At 37.4% G+C, this 16,453-nt stretch overlaps 1 protein-coding gene across 4 annotated transcripts in view; it reads left to right on the plus strand.

The window, feature by feature from the left end:
- Rabgap1l (RAB GTPase activating protein 1 like) overlaps positions 1-16,453 on the plus strand; it is a 615,176-nt gene that overhangs the window by 121,688 nt on the left and 477,035 nt on the right. For all 4 annotated transcript variants that reach the window (XM_041662748.1, XM_041662750.1, XM_041662749.1 and 1 more), the window contains one exon: positions 2,624-2,765. In XM_041662748.1, coding sequence (XP_041518682.1) covers positions 2,624-2,765 — 142 coding nt within the window. The remainder of the gene's footprint in view (positions 1-2,623; positions 2,766-16,453) is intronic.

Below are 16,453 nucleotides of genomic sequence, written 5' to 3' on the forward strand. Positions count from 1 at the left end.
AATCCCACATCAGGATAATTGTAGTATTAACATCCTATCTGATGAAGTCCTCACCAGTACTTTTTTTTTTTTTAAATAAACAAGCAACTCAAAACCAGATTCTGTCTAGTAGTGGTGAATAATGAGCATTCTTGTTTTGTTCTCCAACTCAATAGGAAAGCACTCAGTCCCTTACTGCTAATTTTGAAGTTAGTTATAAGCCTTCTACTGGTTCTCTTTAGGATGAGAAAACTGTGTTATATTTCTAGTTTGTTGAAGGTATTTTAAAAACATGGATGAATTCTGAATTTTCATATTTTGTATCAGTTGATTTGATCCTGGGGTCTTTCATTTTTTAATTTGTTAATATTATGGAGTACATTGACTTCTTTTTTCTCCCAATGTTGAACTAGCTTTGCATTTCCCAGATAATTCCTATTTTATTCAATGTATTAATATAAAATTAGTAATTTGACTTTTATGCAAATGTATAATAAATTTAATTAAATTTGCTATATATTTCTGTGGATAAATAACATTTTAAACATTTATCATACTAATAGTTAATATTCCTACTGTATAATTATTATATAACATTAATAGTATGTGTATTTATTGGCATACATAATAGTGAGTTTCAATGTGATATTTTCATACATGTACATAATATATTTTGATCACAATCATATCCCCTCCCCCTTTATCCTTTCTTGTCCTCTTCCTACTTACATCAATTCTTTTCCTCTTCTCAACTAGCCCCACTTTTTTCTCTGGGGTTGTTTGCAGGTATATGGGCATCTCACTGGTGACTAAGCTTTTGAACAAATTATCTCTCATTCTCTATCAGTCTTTAAATGCATAGAAATCTTTAGGGATGTCTGGGCCCTGACTCTTCTATCAGAGGGTGTTTTCTGGTTCAATTTTGTACATATAATCACAGCTGTTCTTAGTTCATGGCTATAGCCATGTCATGCCCAAAAGTTAGTGTACCATTCCACACCTTTACCCTAGTTCTTAATTTTTTTTCTGTCTCTTCTTCCATGTTGTTCCTGAGCCTTGGATGGGTTATCTCATTTATAGCTGGGCATTCAAAAGTCATTTAATTTTAGTACTTTAAACACTTAATGAGACTCTGAGGTCACTGCTGACTAAGGCATAAAGAGCTATTCTTACCATAGCTGACAGACAGTAGTACTAGTTTGTGGGTACAGTTATGTAGAAAGCAATATGACAATCATATCATGTCCATTTAATAAAAGAGCTACAATAGCTTCCCTACTGTGACTTATAACCCCCTCAGTTGTGAACTTTTGACCTTGTTTGTGGGATCAGATTTGAATCCTCTCCTTGGACCAGATGACAAATGTGTTAGAAAGTGGTTGGTTACCCTATGAACAGACTAGCCACTGTTGCACCCATGGGCTCATTTGGCCAACTTGTCAGTATTATTGCACACAACATCCATAGGTGAGTCAGATCGTGGATGATAATTTTCCTTCAGTAAACTGGCAAATAGCTGATTTTGATTTGCTAATGTAGATATATTGTTGTATGTTGTTGCAGATTGTTCCCTGGGACTTGTGAATGCTAGATAGGTACTCTGCCACTGAACTGAAATCCCATCCAAGATTTGGTAATACATAGTTGAGATTTTTGTATATTTTTATGAAGGATATTAGTCTGTGGTTTAGACATTGAAGGATTGGCCCCAGATGGCGATATAATTTTTCTTGTCCCTCATTCCTTCGTGTGTTGCTGTTTTTCTGCCTCATATCTGGCACGAGGTGAATCACTTTGCTCTATCATGTACTCACAGTAACCATGATGATCTTTTCTAAGTAATCATAACTGTAGTAAATCTCCCTGTATACTGTGTTTAGGTTTAGATGTTACTCACTAGCATGATTTGCCGTGTTTCCATTTTTAATTCAGTTTGAAATGTATTCTGATTTAAACATTCCTCTTTGGATTTTTTTTTTTAAAGACAGGGTCCATGTAACTGAGCCTGGCTTTGAACCTGAACTCTTGATCCCCCTGTCTCCAGTTCCCAAGTGCTAGGATTACAGATATTCACTTCCATGGTGCAATTGGTAGTATGCTTCTAAGCAAGCATGCAGACTTGAGTTTAGATCCCAAGCCTAGACTCGGAAAAGAAAGTGGTTACATAGAGTTACAGTCATTAGTTGGTGAGTCTAGCTGTTATTTCTTTCTCAGCATGAGATAGCCAATAATCAGACATCGTTTGCTGTCTGTCCTAAAACTTGTGATGTCTTGAAGAATAATTGAATTATATCAAAATGGTTAGTAAGTTGAGTTTGGTATATAATGCTAGAAGCTTACCAACATGTACACATCTCAGCACTGGAAAAAAAATCATAGGCAAATCATTCACTTAAATATGCCAAGGACAATGTACTAAAAATCTTTCAAATTCTACATGGTTTAGATAAATGTGATATGTTGTTCTTCATTTTAGTTGTTTTTAATGAACTATTTTTATACTATTTATCCCATATATATGTATGTGTGTATATATATATGTATGTATATATACACACATACATATCCCTTCCCCTTCCCTAACTTCTCCCAGGTCTAGCTCACTTATTTCTAATATTCAGATATATGATTTTATCTTTATCAGTCTGAGGGAAAAGGCCATAGCAGTGCTGGAGATGCAATATATGAAGTGGTGAGTCTTCACAGAGAGTCTGACAAAGAAGAGCCAGTCACTCCTACTAGTGGAGGGGGGCCAATGTCACCCCAGGAGGATGAAGCAGAAGAGGGTAAGAACTTGAATGTGTTCAAAAGTGGAGTGTACACGTGTGTGTGCATGCGTGTGTGTGTGTGTGTGTGTGTGTGCGCGCGCGCGTGCATATACACGTCCTCAATCTGGGCAGTTCGGTGATTGATAGTTGTTCCTAGCTCCTGACACACTTATTTTAGATTCTTTGACATGCAGAAGGAGATTTGGTCCATTTGGTTCTTTCTTTGGTTGCGCAGTCCCCAGTGCCTAAGCATTATTAAGCCACTATTTAAACTTGGTAATATTGCTCTGCTAATTTGCTTCCTATTTGATTTCAAATATTTGTGAAGTATTTAATGAGAATTTACAAATTCTCTGAAGTATTTTTAGAATTTCTGTAATATATTCTGCTTATCTTTGACACTTTTCAGTTTCAACCTGTTTTTATTGTTTCTATATTCTTTACCACTTACTTCTGAAGTAGCACAGTATTTGTTCTATTTACTATATGAATTCTGGTGAGAGATGCTTAAAAGACTCTTATGTCATCTGACTATGGGCACAGTTCTCTTGATAACAAACTACGGCTAAAATGACAGATCTTAGCTTTAAGCTTTTACATGATTGCTTCTAGTATGGGATTTGTTAATAGCACATTTAGTTTTTACTTTTTAAAAATAATATATATATATTTTCCGAGACAGGGTTTCTCTGTAGCTTTGGAGCCTGTCCTGGATCTAGCTCTTGTAGTCCAGGCTGGCCTCGAACTCACAGAGATCCGCCTGCCTCTGCCTCCCGAGTGCTGGGATTAAAGGTGTGCGCCACCACTTCCCGGCTTATATATTAATTCTTAAAATCCTGTTTCTTTATATTATTTTATGTCATTTTGACAATCATAAGTTATTATTGATTAATAATTATTGTTTCCTTTTTTACTTATGAGGAATCATTCTGTTTCTAATGTATCAACTAATTTATTGTTTTTGAACTGTACACATGCTTTTATTTACTTGGCTCTAGGGATGGAACTAAGGCACAGAGAACAGAAGCCACTTGCTTATGTCACTCAGCTGCATGGGGCAGTGCTGATATCTGAACCCAATCTGTTTGATTCTGGTAAACTAGTCTGTCAAAATTAAACAAGTCACTAAATTTATAAGCATCATTTTAGAACTAAGGCAATTTTGTCCTTAATTAAGAAAATTAATCATTTAAAAGCATAGAATATGTTAACATTGTTGAGATAACATCTTTTTACTTTCAAAAATTTTCATCATCCAAGAAGTAAAAGCTATTATCTAAGAAGTCACTTCTTGTTTCTCCTTACCCTAGCCCCTGGCAACCAATAATTTGCATTTTTTGTTTTTTTCCCCTTGTCTAGGAGATTAATGTGAATAGAGTTATAAAAATACTGTCTTTCATATGTGTCTTCCTTTTCTTGGCCTAATAGTTTTGTCAAAGTTCTCATTGATGCATATTACAGCATCAGTATTTTATACTTTTCTTGTCTGAATAATAGTGATATAGTTGTGCCAAGTAGTAACCCATTACAAGTTAAGGCACATTTGAGTTATTGGACCAGTTAGATGTTATAAAGAATATAATGAACATTTATATGAAATTATTTTTGTTTATGTGAAATCGTTGTGCATCAAAAGGCATGCAGAGAAAGCATAACAGGAAGTAAATGATTTCTTGCACAGCAGCTTGAAGGAGCACCTTCTGATACTATGAAAGTTAGCCAGCATGGAAGAAGCTTTCACTCAGAGCAAGCTTGATCTCATAATGTTCTACAACTCAAGTGTGAATAATACTTCAATAACAATATAAAACAGTATTGTTTATTATGTATAATATATTACTAATATATTACACATTATTATAAATTTTAAATATACTTATTTAATATCTATATTACCTATAAATAATAAATATACCTGATGAATATATGCATTCTTGGGTAAAAACCTACTAGTAGGCTGACTATATATTAAACATATATCTACATAAGAAACCAGCTTTCCAAAGTAGTTATACTAAGTTTTCATCAAGACCATCAAAATGAGTCCTTTGTTTTTATATGATTATTTGTTCTTTGTATCAAATGTCTAGTTACATAAATTTAAAGTTTTTAATGAAAAATCTTGTGTAGTTTGAACATGTCATATGAAAATTGGACTACATGGATCTGACAATCTGCAGTGGCTCCAAGGACCATAGTTTTCAAAATGATACTGTTTGTTGGCAAAAACATTAGTTCTTCTTCACATTTTTTTGTCCATGTAGTTGCTTACATGTCTTTTTGATAAGGACTGACCTACACCAAACAGTATGTTTGAAGAGATAAACTGTAGTGCCTTTAATTTTCTGACTGTGGGTTATACAATACGAAGTCCATAGTGATCCAGCAATTACAGGGTTTACTTCTATAGTAGGTTCCCCTATTCTGTTTACGAGAAAGTTATTAGAACACCACATTTCAAGTAGTATCATAACAAAATGCCATTACCTTTAGAAATGTAAAAAGCAATGATCAAATCAGAACAAAACAAAATTAATATTCATTAAGAACTCCTTATACAAGTTAGTAATTCTGTTTATTTAGTAAAGAACTTCTTCTAATTTTGAAGGCTAAGTAGCATGAATTAAGTGGTAAGTTATTTGGGTGTAACCGAGGGAAGCCTGTGCCATCTTACCCTGAAGCCCATGGGACTTCATAAAGCATGAATTATGCATTCATCTTTAAAACACCACATAGCTAGAATGCCACTTTCCATTTCTTGAAAGGTAACATTTTAAACATTTAAATATTATTCTAGATATATCATCTAGTATTTTCTAGATAGCAGTATTTAGATTATCCAGGTTTGTCTAAAATTGTACACTTTAGACAGGAAAATATAACACAACCTAATACGAAACACTACCTTATTATTTATGGTCTTTCATCATATTTGGAAACATCAACTATCGATGTTAAGGTGACTGAAAGCATTGGAATCATTCATCTTTTCACTTGAGGGGAAAACTAAATTTTTCTTGAGGTTAATTTTTATGTACTCATTTGTAAGAACTGTCTTGATAGAGCCGCATAAAAGTAACCACCTTGAAATGGAAGAAACAGGAACAAAATAGATTTAGGAGTAATTTAGAGTTAAAATTAAGGAAGTTTATCAGTATGGCTATAGGATAGGGCCATTTCAGGCTCCCTCTCCTCAGCTGCCCAAGGAACTAGCTGGGGACATCTCCCTGGACACCTGGGAACCCCTCTAGAGTCAAGTCTCTTGCCAACCCTAAAATTGCTCCCTTAATTAAGATATATACTTCCCTGCTCCCATATCCACCCTTCCTTTATCCCAACCATCCCATTCCCCCAAGCTCTCCCCATCTTCCCCTTCTCACTTTTCTCTCCCCATTTCCCCTTACCACATCCCAGCCCACCCCCAAGTTCCCAATTTTTGCCCGGCAATCTTGTCTACTTCCAATATCCAGGAGGATAACTATTATGTTTTTCTTTGGGTTCACCTTCTTATTTAGCTTTTCTAGGATCACAAATTATAGGCTCAATGCCCTTTATTTATGGCTAGAAACCCAATATGAGTGAGTACATCCCATGTTCATCTTTTTGGGTCTGGGTTACCTCACTCAGGATAGTGTTTTCTATTTCCATCCATTTGCATGCAAAATTCAAGAAGTCATTGTTTTTTACTGCTAAGTAGTACTCTAATATGTATATATTTCATACTTTCTTCATCCATTCTTCCATTGAAGGGCATCTAGGTTGTTTCCAGGTTCTGGCTATTACAAATAATGCTGCTATGAATATAGTTGAACAAATGATTTTGTAATATGATAGGGCATCTCTTGCATATCACCATAGAACCTTCATCTGGTGATGGATGGAGATAGGGACAGAGACCCACATTGGAGCACCGGACTGAGCTCCCAAGGTCCAAATGAGGAGCAGAAGGAGGGAGAACATGAGCAAGGAAGTCAGGACTGGGAGGGGTGCACCCACCCACTGAGACAGTGCGGCTGAACTATTGGGAGCTTACCAAGGTTAGCTGGACTGGGACTGAAAAAGCGTGGGATAAAACCAGACTCTTTGAACATGCTGGACAATGAGAGCTGATGAGAAGCCAAGGACAATGGCACTGGGTTTTGATCCTACTGCATGTACTGGCTTTGTGGGAGCCTAGCCTGTTTGGATGCTCAGCTTCCTAGACCTGGATGGAGGGGGGAGGACCTTGGACTTCCCACAGGGCAGGGAACCCTGACTGCTCTTAGGACTGAAGAGGGAGGGGGAGAGGAATGGGGGTGGAGGGAGAGGGAAATAGGAGGCGGGGAGGAGGTGGAAAATTTTAATTAAGGAAGTTTGTAAATGAACCAATTACAGCAGAAAAGGCAGGGGCAAGCAGCAATCAAAGGCTTCACATTTGTTTATAGTTTATGTAGTGATTGGATGATCTTGTAAAAGGGGAATGCAGGAGGAAGAGTAGGTTTATAGGTGAGGGTCTTGAAGATTTATTTTAATTTTATTATGAATAGTAAAATAGACTTTTTTTTTTTTATTGAGCTCTACATTTTTCTCTGCTCTACTCCCTGCCTTTCCCCTTTCCTTCAACCCTCTCCCAAGGTCTCCATGCTCACAATTTACTCAGGAGATCTTGTCTTTTTCTAGTTCCCATGTAGATTAGATCCCTGTTTGTCTCTCTTAGGGTCCTCATTGTTGTCTAGGTTCTCTGGTATTGTTATTTATGGGCTGATTTTTATTGCTTTATGTTTTAAAACCACTTTTGATGAGAACATGTGATAATTGTCTTTCTGGGTCTGGGCTACCTCACTCAAAATGATGTTTTCTAGCTCCATCCATTTACCTGCAAAATTCAAAATGCTGTTATTTTTTTCTGCTGTGTAGTACTCCATTGGGTAAATGTACCACATTTTCCTTATCCATTCTTCAGTTGAGGTACATTTAGGTTGTTTCCAGGTTCTGGCTATGGCAAACAATGCTGCTATGAACATCGTTGAGCACATGTCCTTGTGGCACATTTGTGCATCCTTTGGATATATACTCAAAAGTGATATTGCTGATTCTTGAGGAAGGTTGTTTCCTAATTTTCTGAGAAATCGCCACACTGACATCCAAAGGGGCTGTACCAGCATGATTCCCACCAGCAGTGCAGAAGTGTTCCCCTTACCCCACAACCTCTCTAGCATAAGTTGTCATCAGTGTTTTTGATCTTGGCCATTTTCTTACAGGTATAAGATGGAATCTCAGAGTTGTTTTGATTTGCATTTTTCTGATGACTAAGGAAGTTGAACATTTCCTTAAGTGTCTTTCAGCCATTTTAGATTCCTCTGTTGAGAGTTCTCTGGTTAGGTCTGTACTCCATTTTTTTCATTGGATTATTTGTTCTTTTAATGACCAATTTCTTTGTATATTTTGGAGATCAGACCTTTGTCTGATGTGGGGTTTGTGAAGATCTTTTCCTATTCTGTAGGCTGTCATTTTGTCTTGTTGACCATATTCTTTGCCTTACAGAAGCTTTTCATTTTCAGGAGGTCCCATTTATGAATTGTTTCACTCAGTGCCTGTGCTGCTGGGGTTATATTTAGGAAGTGGTCTGTAAGGTAGACCTTTTCAGTCATTAGAAGTAGTCTTGTGCTGAGAAGTCTTTTATAGTTAGAAACTTGTGAGAGTCATAACATGAAGTAATAAGAAGGCCTGAAATTATTTTAGTGGCAATGTGGAATAGTTGGGATCAAATTAGACATTAGATCACTGATATTTTAGCAATATGTCCAGACCCCAGCTAAAGGGTCTGCAGAAAAATAATCTGAACAATCTAAGGAGGAGAAGGCAGTGCAATGCAGGTGCATGAGTGGAAATTCTGAAGCAGATAATACTCTGCCTTGTCATAATGGAGCAGGAAGTCCTTTGGGAGAAGAATTCAAACCTGAGCATTGGATTTGTGTATTTGAATAGTCCCCTGGTCTTCTTGAGAGTGATTCTACTGTATTGAGAATGAGCCTTGATTTTGATTGAATAATAGAGATGAGGGAGGGGAAAACAGTGTTTGAGATATTCTTTCAAGAAATTTGATGAGTAGATTGAACTAGAAATACTAGGTTATTCTGGGCAATTGATGGCATTTTTAGGGTACAAGAGGTTTAACTGTCTTTGTAGTTGAATAGGGAAAGTTAAAAATAGAAAGGAATTCACACACTTAATTCTTAAGCATAGGTTTTCTGACTTGCTTCTCTGTGTCTTTATAAATGCTGTTTGCTCTGCTTAGCAGGTTTCTTACACTCAAGTCCACCTGAGTAAGTCTTTTCAACCATGGTGAAGAGAAAACGGTAATTTTAGTAAAACAGCAGATTCTATGACATTTTTTAGTATGTTCCTCAGGCAAATGATATTTAAATATACTTAGTGAAGAAGACTAAGGAAGAGCTTTGCAAACCCGTGTATCATAGTATAATGTAGTCATAGCAGATAATGTTGTCAGAGAGAACCATTTCAGGATTTTGGAAAATGACCAAAATCTGAAAGATGAAAACCGGTCTATTAGAAAAATTACTAAACCTTGCTTGTAGAGATTTGTTATAGTGAACTCTGATAATTAAGTTCCAAGGAATACTTCAGCTCATTCTCAATACTGGTTTATTTTTATGATAATGTTGAAAACAAAACCCCAAACCAGTATTACTTTTGATACTGGAAGGAATTTTCTTCATGTGAAGAGCCTATAAAAAAACATTATTTCTGAAGCATTGTTGAGAATAGTAGTTGTAATTTTTTATAGCAGCAGATGGGAACAAATTCTCGTTGACAAACCATAGGTCTGCCAACATCTCAGGAGTTTTGAAACGTCACAAAATTCTGTTTAGAAACCTGTCTATACATGCAACACCACATACTCCCAGGAGATAGCAGAGAGGGCACATATCTCCGTAATAAACATGAACCATAGAGTATTGTTTCCAGAATCATGTCTCCTAAATTGTTTGTTTCATTCTTTTATGTTATGTCGAGTGAGCTTTTTCCAGGTCCCATAAATGACTGATTATCATACAGCCAAGTCCTCAGTATTTCCTTATCAACAGGTGGAACTCTCAGACCCGAGATTTGGGAATCAAGAATCTAAGCACTACTTAGCCCTATCTGATCTTTTATTCTTCTTTAGTCTGTGTTACTTGTATCAACTATCATTTTGAAATTGGTTGTATTACTTCTCTTAGAAGTATTGGTGTTTCTAGGCCTGAAGTAGTGACACATTTCTTAAATCCTAGCACTCGGGAGGCAGAGGCAGTTGGATTTCTATAAGATCAAGAATTACATCCAGGATTACACAGGGAGACCCTTTCTGAGGATGAATTAGTAATGTTAGTATATCTCATTTTATTTAGCATAAATTCATTTACCATAGTCCTCAATCATATTTTACCGTTCTGATTTAATTTCTCACCATGTATGCCTCTGACATTCACACTTGTAGAATATACTTTTGCTATTTTCCCGTATTATTTTTAATTAATTCATTATCTCTCTATCTCTCTGTCGTTGTTTCTATCTGTCTCCCTCCTTTTCCCCTCCTTCCCCTCTCTGTTATATTTTTTGTCTGTCTGTTGGTCTTTCTCTCTTTTTGCATTTGTGTGTGACTCACATGTTTTGGAGTGCATACAGAATCTGTGGAAGAAAAGATGTAGAAGTTGGTTCTCTTTTTATCATGTAGTTTCCAGGTATCAAACATAGATTGATAGCTTCAAGCACAGCAGATACCTTTGCCTGTGCTTTGTGGAACTTGCATTTGCTTGTCTTGTCTTTCTTTTTTTTTTTAAATTTTTATTTATTTATTTTTTATTTTTTTAATTATTTATTAAAGATTTCTGCCTCCCCACCACCGCCTCCCATTTCCCTCCCCCTCCCCCGGTCACGCCCCCTTCCCTCGTCAGCCCAAAGATCAATCAGGGTTCGCTGCCCTGTGGGAAGTTCAAGGACCACCCACCTCCATCCAGGTCTAGTAAGGTGAGCATCCAAACTGCCTAGGCTCCCACAAAGCCAGTACTTGCAGTAGGATCAAAAACCCATTGCCATTGTTCTTGAGTTCTCAGTAGTCCTCATTGTTCGCTATGTTCAGCGAGTCCGGTTTTATCCCATGCTTTTTCAGACCTGGGACAGCTGGCCTTGGTGAGTTCCCGATAGAACATCCCCATTGTCTCAGTGTGTGGGTGCACCCCTCGCGGTCCTGAGTTCCTTGCTCGTGCTCTGTCTCCATCTGCTCCTGATTTGGACCTTGAGATTTCAGTCTGGTACTCCAGTGTGGGTTTCTGTCTCAGTCTCCTTTCATCACTTGATGAAGGTTAGTATTCAGGAGGATACCTATATGTTTTTCTTTTGGTTAACCTTCTTATTTAGCTTCTCTAGGATCACGAATTATAGGCTCAATGTCCTTTATTTATGGCTAGAAACCCAATATGAGTGATAACATCCCATGTTTATCCATTTGGGTCTGGCTTACCTCACTCAGGATAGTGTTTTCTATTTCCATCCATTTGTATGCAAAATTCAAGAAGTCATTGTTTTTTACTGCTAAGTAGTACTCTAATATGTATATATTCCATACTTTCTTCATCCATTCTTCCATTGAAGGGCATCTAGGTTGTTTCCAGGTTCTGGCTATTACAAACAATGCTGCTATGAACATAGTAGAGCATATACTTTTGTTGTATGATAAGGCCTCTCTTGGGTATATTCCCAAGAGTGGTATTGCTGGGTCCTGGGTAGGTTGATCCCGAATTTCCTGAGAAACCGCCACACTGCTTTCCAAAGTGGTTGCACAAGTTTGCATTTCCACCAGCAATGGATGAGTGTACGCCTTTCTCCACAACATCTCCAGCAAAGGCTATCATTGGTATTTTTGATTTTAGCCATTCTGACAGGTGTAAGATGGTATCTTAAAGTTGTCTTGATTTGCATTTCCCTGATTGCTAAGGAGGTTGAGCATGACCTTAAGTGTCTTTTGGCTATTTGAAGTTCTTTTGTTGAGAATTCTCTGTTCAGCTCAGAGCCCCATTTTATAATTGGGTTGATTAGATTTTTACGGTCTAGTTTCTTGAGTTCTTTATATATTTTGGAGATCAGACCTTTGTCAGTTGCGGGGTTGGTGAAGATCTTCTCCCAGTCAGTGGGTTGCCTTTTTGTCTTAGTGACAGTGTCCTTTGCTTTACAGAAGCTTCTCAGTCTCAGGAGGTCCCATTTATTCAATGATGCCCTTAGTGTCTGTGCTGCTGGGGTTATACGTAGGAAGTGGTCTCCTGTGCCCATGTGCTGTAGAGTACTTCCCACTTTCTCTTCTATCAGGTTCAGTGTGTTCGGACTGATATTGAGGTCTTTAATCCATTTGGACTTGAGTTTTGTGCATGGTGATAGATATGGATCTATTTTCATTCTTCAACAGGTTGACATCCAGTTTTGCCAGCACAATTTGTTGGAGATGCTCTCTTTTTTCCATTGTATACTTTTAGCTCCTTTATCGAAAATCAGGTGTTCATAGGTTTGTGGGTTAAAGTCAGGGTCTTCTATTCGATTCCATTGGTCGACTTCTCTGTTTTTATGCCAATACCAAGCTGTTTTCAATACTGTAGCTCTATAATAGAGTTTGAAGTCAGAGATGGTCATGCCTCCAGAAGTTCCTTTATTATATAAGATTGTTTTGGCTATCCTGGGTTTTTTGTTTTTCCATTTAAAGTTGATTATTGTCTTCTCCAGATCTGTGAAGAATTTTGATGGGGATTGCATTGAATCTATAGATTGCTTTTGGTAGAATTGCCATTTTTACTATGTTGATCCTCCCAATCCAAGAACAAGGGAGATCCTTCCATTTTCTGGTGTCTTCTTCAATTTCCTTCTTCAAAGACTTAAAGTTCTTGTCAAATAGATCTTTCACTTCCTTGGTCAGAGTTACCCCAAGATAGTTTATGCTCTTTGTAAAAGGTGATGCTTCTCTGATTTCCCTCTCTGCTTCCTTATCCTTAGTGTATAGGAGGGCAACTGATTTTTTGGAGTTGATCTTGTATCCTGCCACATTACCAAAGGTGTTTATCAGCTGTAGGAGTTCTTTGGTAGAGTTTTTGGGGTTGCTTAAGTATACTATCATATCATCTGCAAATAACGAAAGCTTAACTTCTTCCTTTCCAATACGAATCTCCTTGATCCCCTTGTGTTGTCTTATTGCTATTGCTAGAACTTCAAGCAGTATATTGAAGAGGTATTGAGAGAGTGAACATCCTTGTCATGTTCCTGATTTTAGTGGGATGGCTTTGAATTTTTCTCCGTTTAATTTAATGTTAGCTGTTGGCTTGCTGTAAATAGCTTTTATTATATTTAGGTATGATCCTTGTATCCCTAATCTCTCCAAGACCTTTATCATAAAGGGGTGTTGAATTTTGTCGAATGTTTTTTTCAGCATTTAATGAAATGATCAAATGGTTTTTTTCTTTCAGTTTATTTATACGGTGGATTACATTGGTAGATTTGCGTATGTTGAACCAGCCCTGCATCTCTGGGATAAAGCCTACTTGATCATAATGGATAATTTTTCTAATGTGTTCTTGGATTCGGTTTGCCAGTATTATGTTGAGGATTTTTGCGTCGATGTTCATGAGTGATATAGGCCTGTAATTCTCTTTCTTGGTTGGGTCTTTGTGTGGTTTTGGTATCAGGGTAACTGTAGCTTCATAAAAGGAATTTGGCAACAACACTTCTCTTTCTATATTGTGACATGCATTAAGGAGTATAGGTATTAGCTCTTCTTGGAAGTTCTGGTAGAATGCTGCATTGAAACCATCTGGTCCTGGGCTTTTTTTGGTAGGGAGGTTTTTGATAACAGCTTCTAATTCTTTGTGACCAACAGGTCTGTTTAGATTGTTCACCTGGTCCTGGTTTAATTTTGGTATATGGTATTTATCTAAAAAAGTGTCCATTTCTTTTACATTTTCCAGTTTTGTGTTATACAGGCTTTTGTAGTAAGATCTAATGACTCTCTGAATTTCCTCTGAGTCTGTGGTTATATCCCACTTTTCATTTCTGATCTTATTAATTTGCGTATTCTCTCTCTGCCATTTGATTAGTTTTGATAGGGGTTTATCAATCCTGTTGATTTTCTCCAGGAACCAGCTTTTTGTTTCATTGATTCTTTGGACTGTTTTCTGTGTTTCTATTTTGTTGATTTCAGCCCTCAGTTTGATTATTTCCAGTCTTCTACTCCTCCTAGGTGAGTCTGCTTCTTTTTTTTCTAGAGCTTTCAGGTGGGCTGTTAAGTCTCCAATATGTGCTTTCTTTGTTTTACTTACGTGGCCACTTAGTGCTATGAACTTTCCTCTTAGGACTGCTTTCATAGTGTCCCATAAGTTTGAGTAGGTTGTTTCTTTATTTTCATTGAATTCAAGGAAGACTTTAATTTCTTTCTTTATTTCTTCCTTAATCCAGGTATGGTTCAGTAGTTGACTGTTCAGTTTCCATGAATTTTTAGGCTTTCTGGGGGTAGCATTGTTGTTGAATTCTAACTTTAATCCATGGTGATCTGATAAGACACATGTGGTTACTATAATTTTTTTGTAACTGTGTAAGTTAGCTTTGTTACCGAGTATGTGGTCAATTTTTGAGAAGGTTCCATGAGCTGCAGAGAAGAAGGTATATTCTTTCCTCTTTGGATGGAATAATCTATAGATGTCTGTTAAGTCCATTTGCTTCATTACCTCCATTAATTCTCTAATTTCTCTATTAGGTTTCTGTCTGATTGATCTGTCCATTGGTGAAAGAGGAGTATTGAAGTCTCCTACTATTTGTGTGTGCGGTTTGATGGCTGTCTTGAGTTTTAGTAATGTTTCTTTTACGTACGTGGGTGCTTTTATATTAGGGGCATAGATATTCAGGATTGAGACTTCTTCCTGATGAATTGTTCCTGTTATGAGTATAAAATGTCCCTCTCCATCTCTTCTGATTGATTTTATTTTGAAGTCAGTTTTGTTAGAAATTAGTATAGCCACACCTGCTTTTTTCTTAGGACCATTTGCTTGAAAAACCTTTTCCCAACCCTTTACTCTGAGTAGGTGCCTGTCTTTGTGGTTGAGGTGTGTTTCTTGTAAACAGCAGAAGGTTGGATCCTGTTTTCGTATCTAATCTCTTAGCCTGTGCCTTTTTATAGGTGAGTTGAGCCCATTGATATTAAGTGATATTAATGACCAGTGGTTGTTAACTCTGGTCACTTTTTTAGTAGTAGGGTTTGTGTGTTTCCCTTCTTTGAGTTGCGCTGGTGAAGGGTCTCTAGATGTCTCAGTTCCTGTGGTCATTGTTGGACTCCTTGGTTAGTGATTTTCCTTCTATTACTTTCTGTAGGGCTGGATTCGTGGCTACGTATTGTTTAAATTTGTTTTTATCCTGGAAAATTTTGTTTTCTCCATTTATAGTGAACGAAAGCTTGGCTGGGTATAGTAGTCTGGGCTTGCATCCATGGTCTCTTAGTTTTTGCAGTACATCTATCCAGGACCTTGTGGCTTTCATGGTTTCCATAGAGAAGTCAGGTGTAAGTCTGATAGGTTTACCTTTATAAGTAACTTGGCCTTTTTCCTTTGCGGCTCTTAATATTCTTTCTTTATTCTGTATATTTTGTGTTTTGATTATTATATGGCGAGGGGATGTTTTCTTTTGATCCAGCCTATTCGGTGTTCTGTATGCTTCTTGAACCTTCATAGGTACATCTTTCTTCAGGTTGGGAAAGTTTTCTTCTATAATTTTATTAAGTATATTTTCTGTACCGTTGAGCTGCACTTCTTCTCCTTCTTCTACTCCAATTATTCTTAGGTTTGGTCTTTTTATTGTGTCCCATAGTTCCTGAATGTTTTGTGATGAGAGTTTTTTGGACTTGCTGTTTTCTTTGATCAGTGCGTTTATTTTCTCTATGTTATCTTCAGAATCTGAGATTCTTTCTTCTATCTCTTGTATTCTGCTGGTTATACTTGTTTTTGTAGTCTCTATTCGTTTATCTACATTTTCCATGTCCAGCTGGCCCTCTGTTTGTGTTTTCTTCTTTGCCTCCATTTCAGTTTTCAAGTTTTGAACTGTTTCCATTATCTGCTTGATTGTTTTTCCTTGGTTTCCTAGGGTATCATTCACTGATTTACTCAATTCCTCGAACTTTCTGTTATACTTCTCATCCATTTCTATAAGGGCATTTTTTACATGCTGTTTAAGGGTGTTATTCACTTTCATGAAGTCAATTTTTTCTACTTCTTTTTGATTAAGGTGTTCATGTCCTCCTGTTGTGGGGTTGCTGCCTTCTGGTGGTTTCATGTTGTTTTTCAGATTGTTGGGTGAATTCTTGCATTGGCACCTGCCCATCTCTTCCTCCCAATACTCCCCTATGGATCTTCTTTTACAGGATCAGGTCTTCTTGCACACTGATGTACCTTACCAGTGATGTCACTCCCCAGTGATGGTTCTCCTGGTGTCCAGATCGGATCTCCGTGCTGCTTGGGTGGCTCGCACACAAAGGGCCCACCCTGCTTGCTGCAGGCAGGCTATGGAGACAATGAACTACCACCCTCCCTTTTGCCCTCCCGATTCGGGTTCGGTCCCAGCGCCCTAGCAGGCTGAGCTGGGAGGTACTATGCCGCCAAAGGGGGAGGGAGGGAGTGAGGGAGAAAGACAGGGGGTAGGGGGTT

This window comes from Microtus oregoni, unplaced genomic scaffold (assembly GCF_018167655.1).
Source record: "Microtus oregoni isolate MIOR12 unplaced genomic scaffold, Mior012 000013F_ref0000133, whole genome shotgun sequence".
NCBI classification, from domain to species: Eukaryota; Metazoa; Chordata; class Mammalia; order Rodentia; family Cricetidae; genus Microtus; species Microtus oregoni.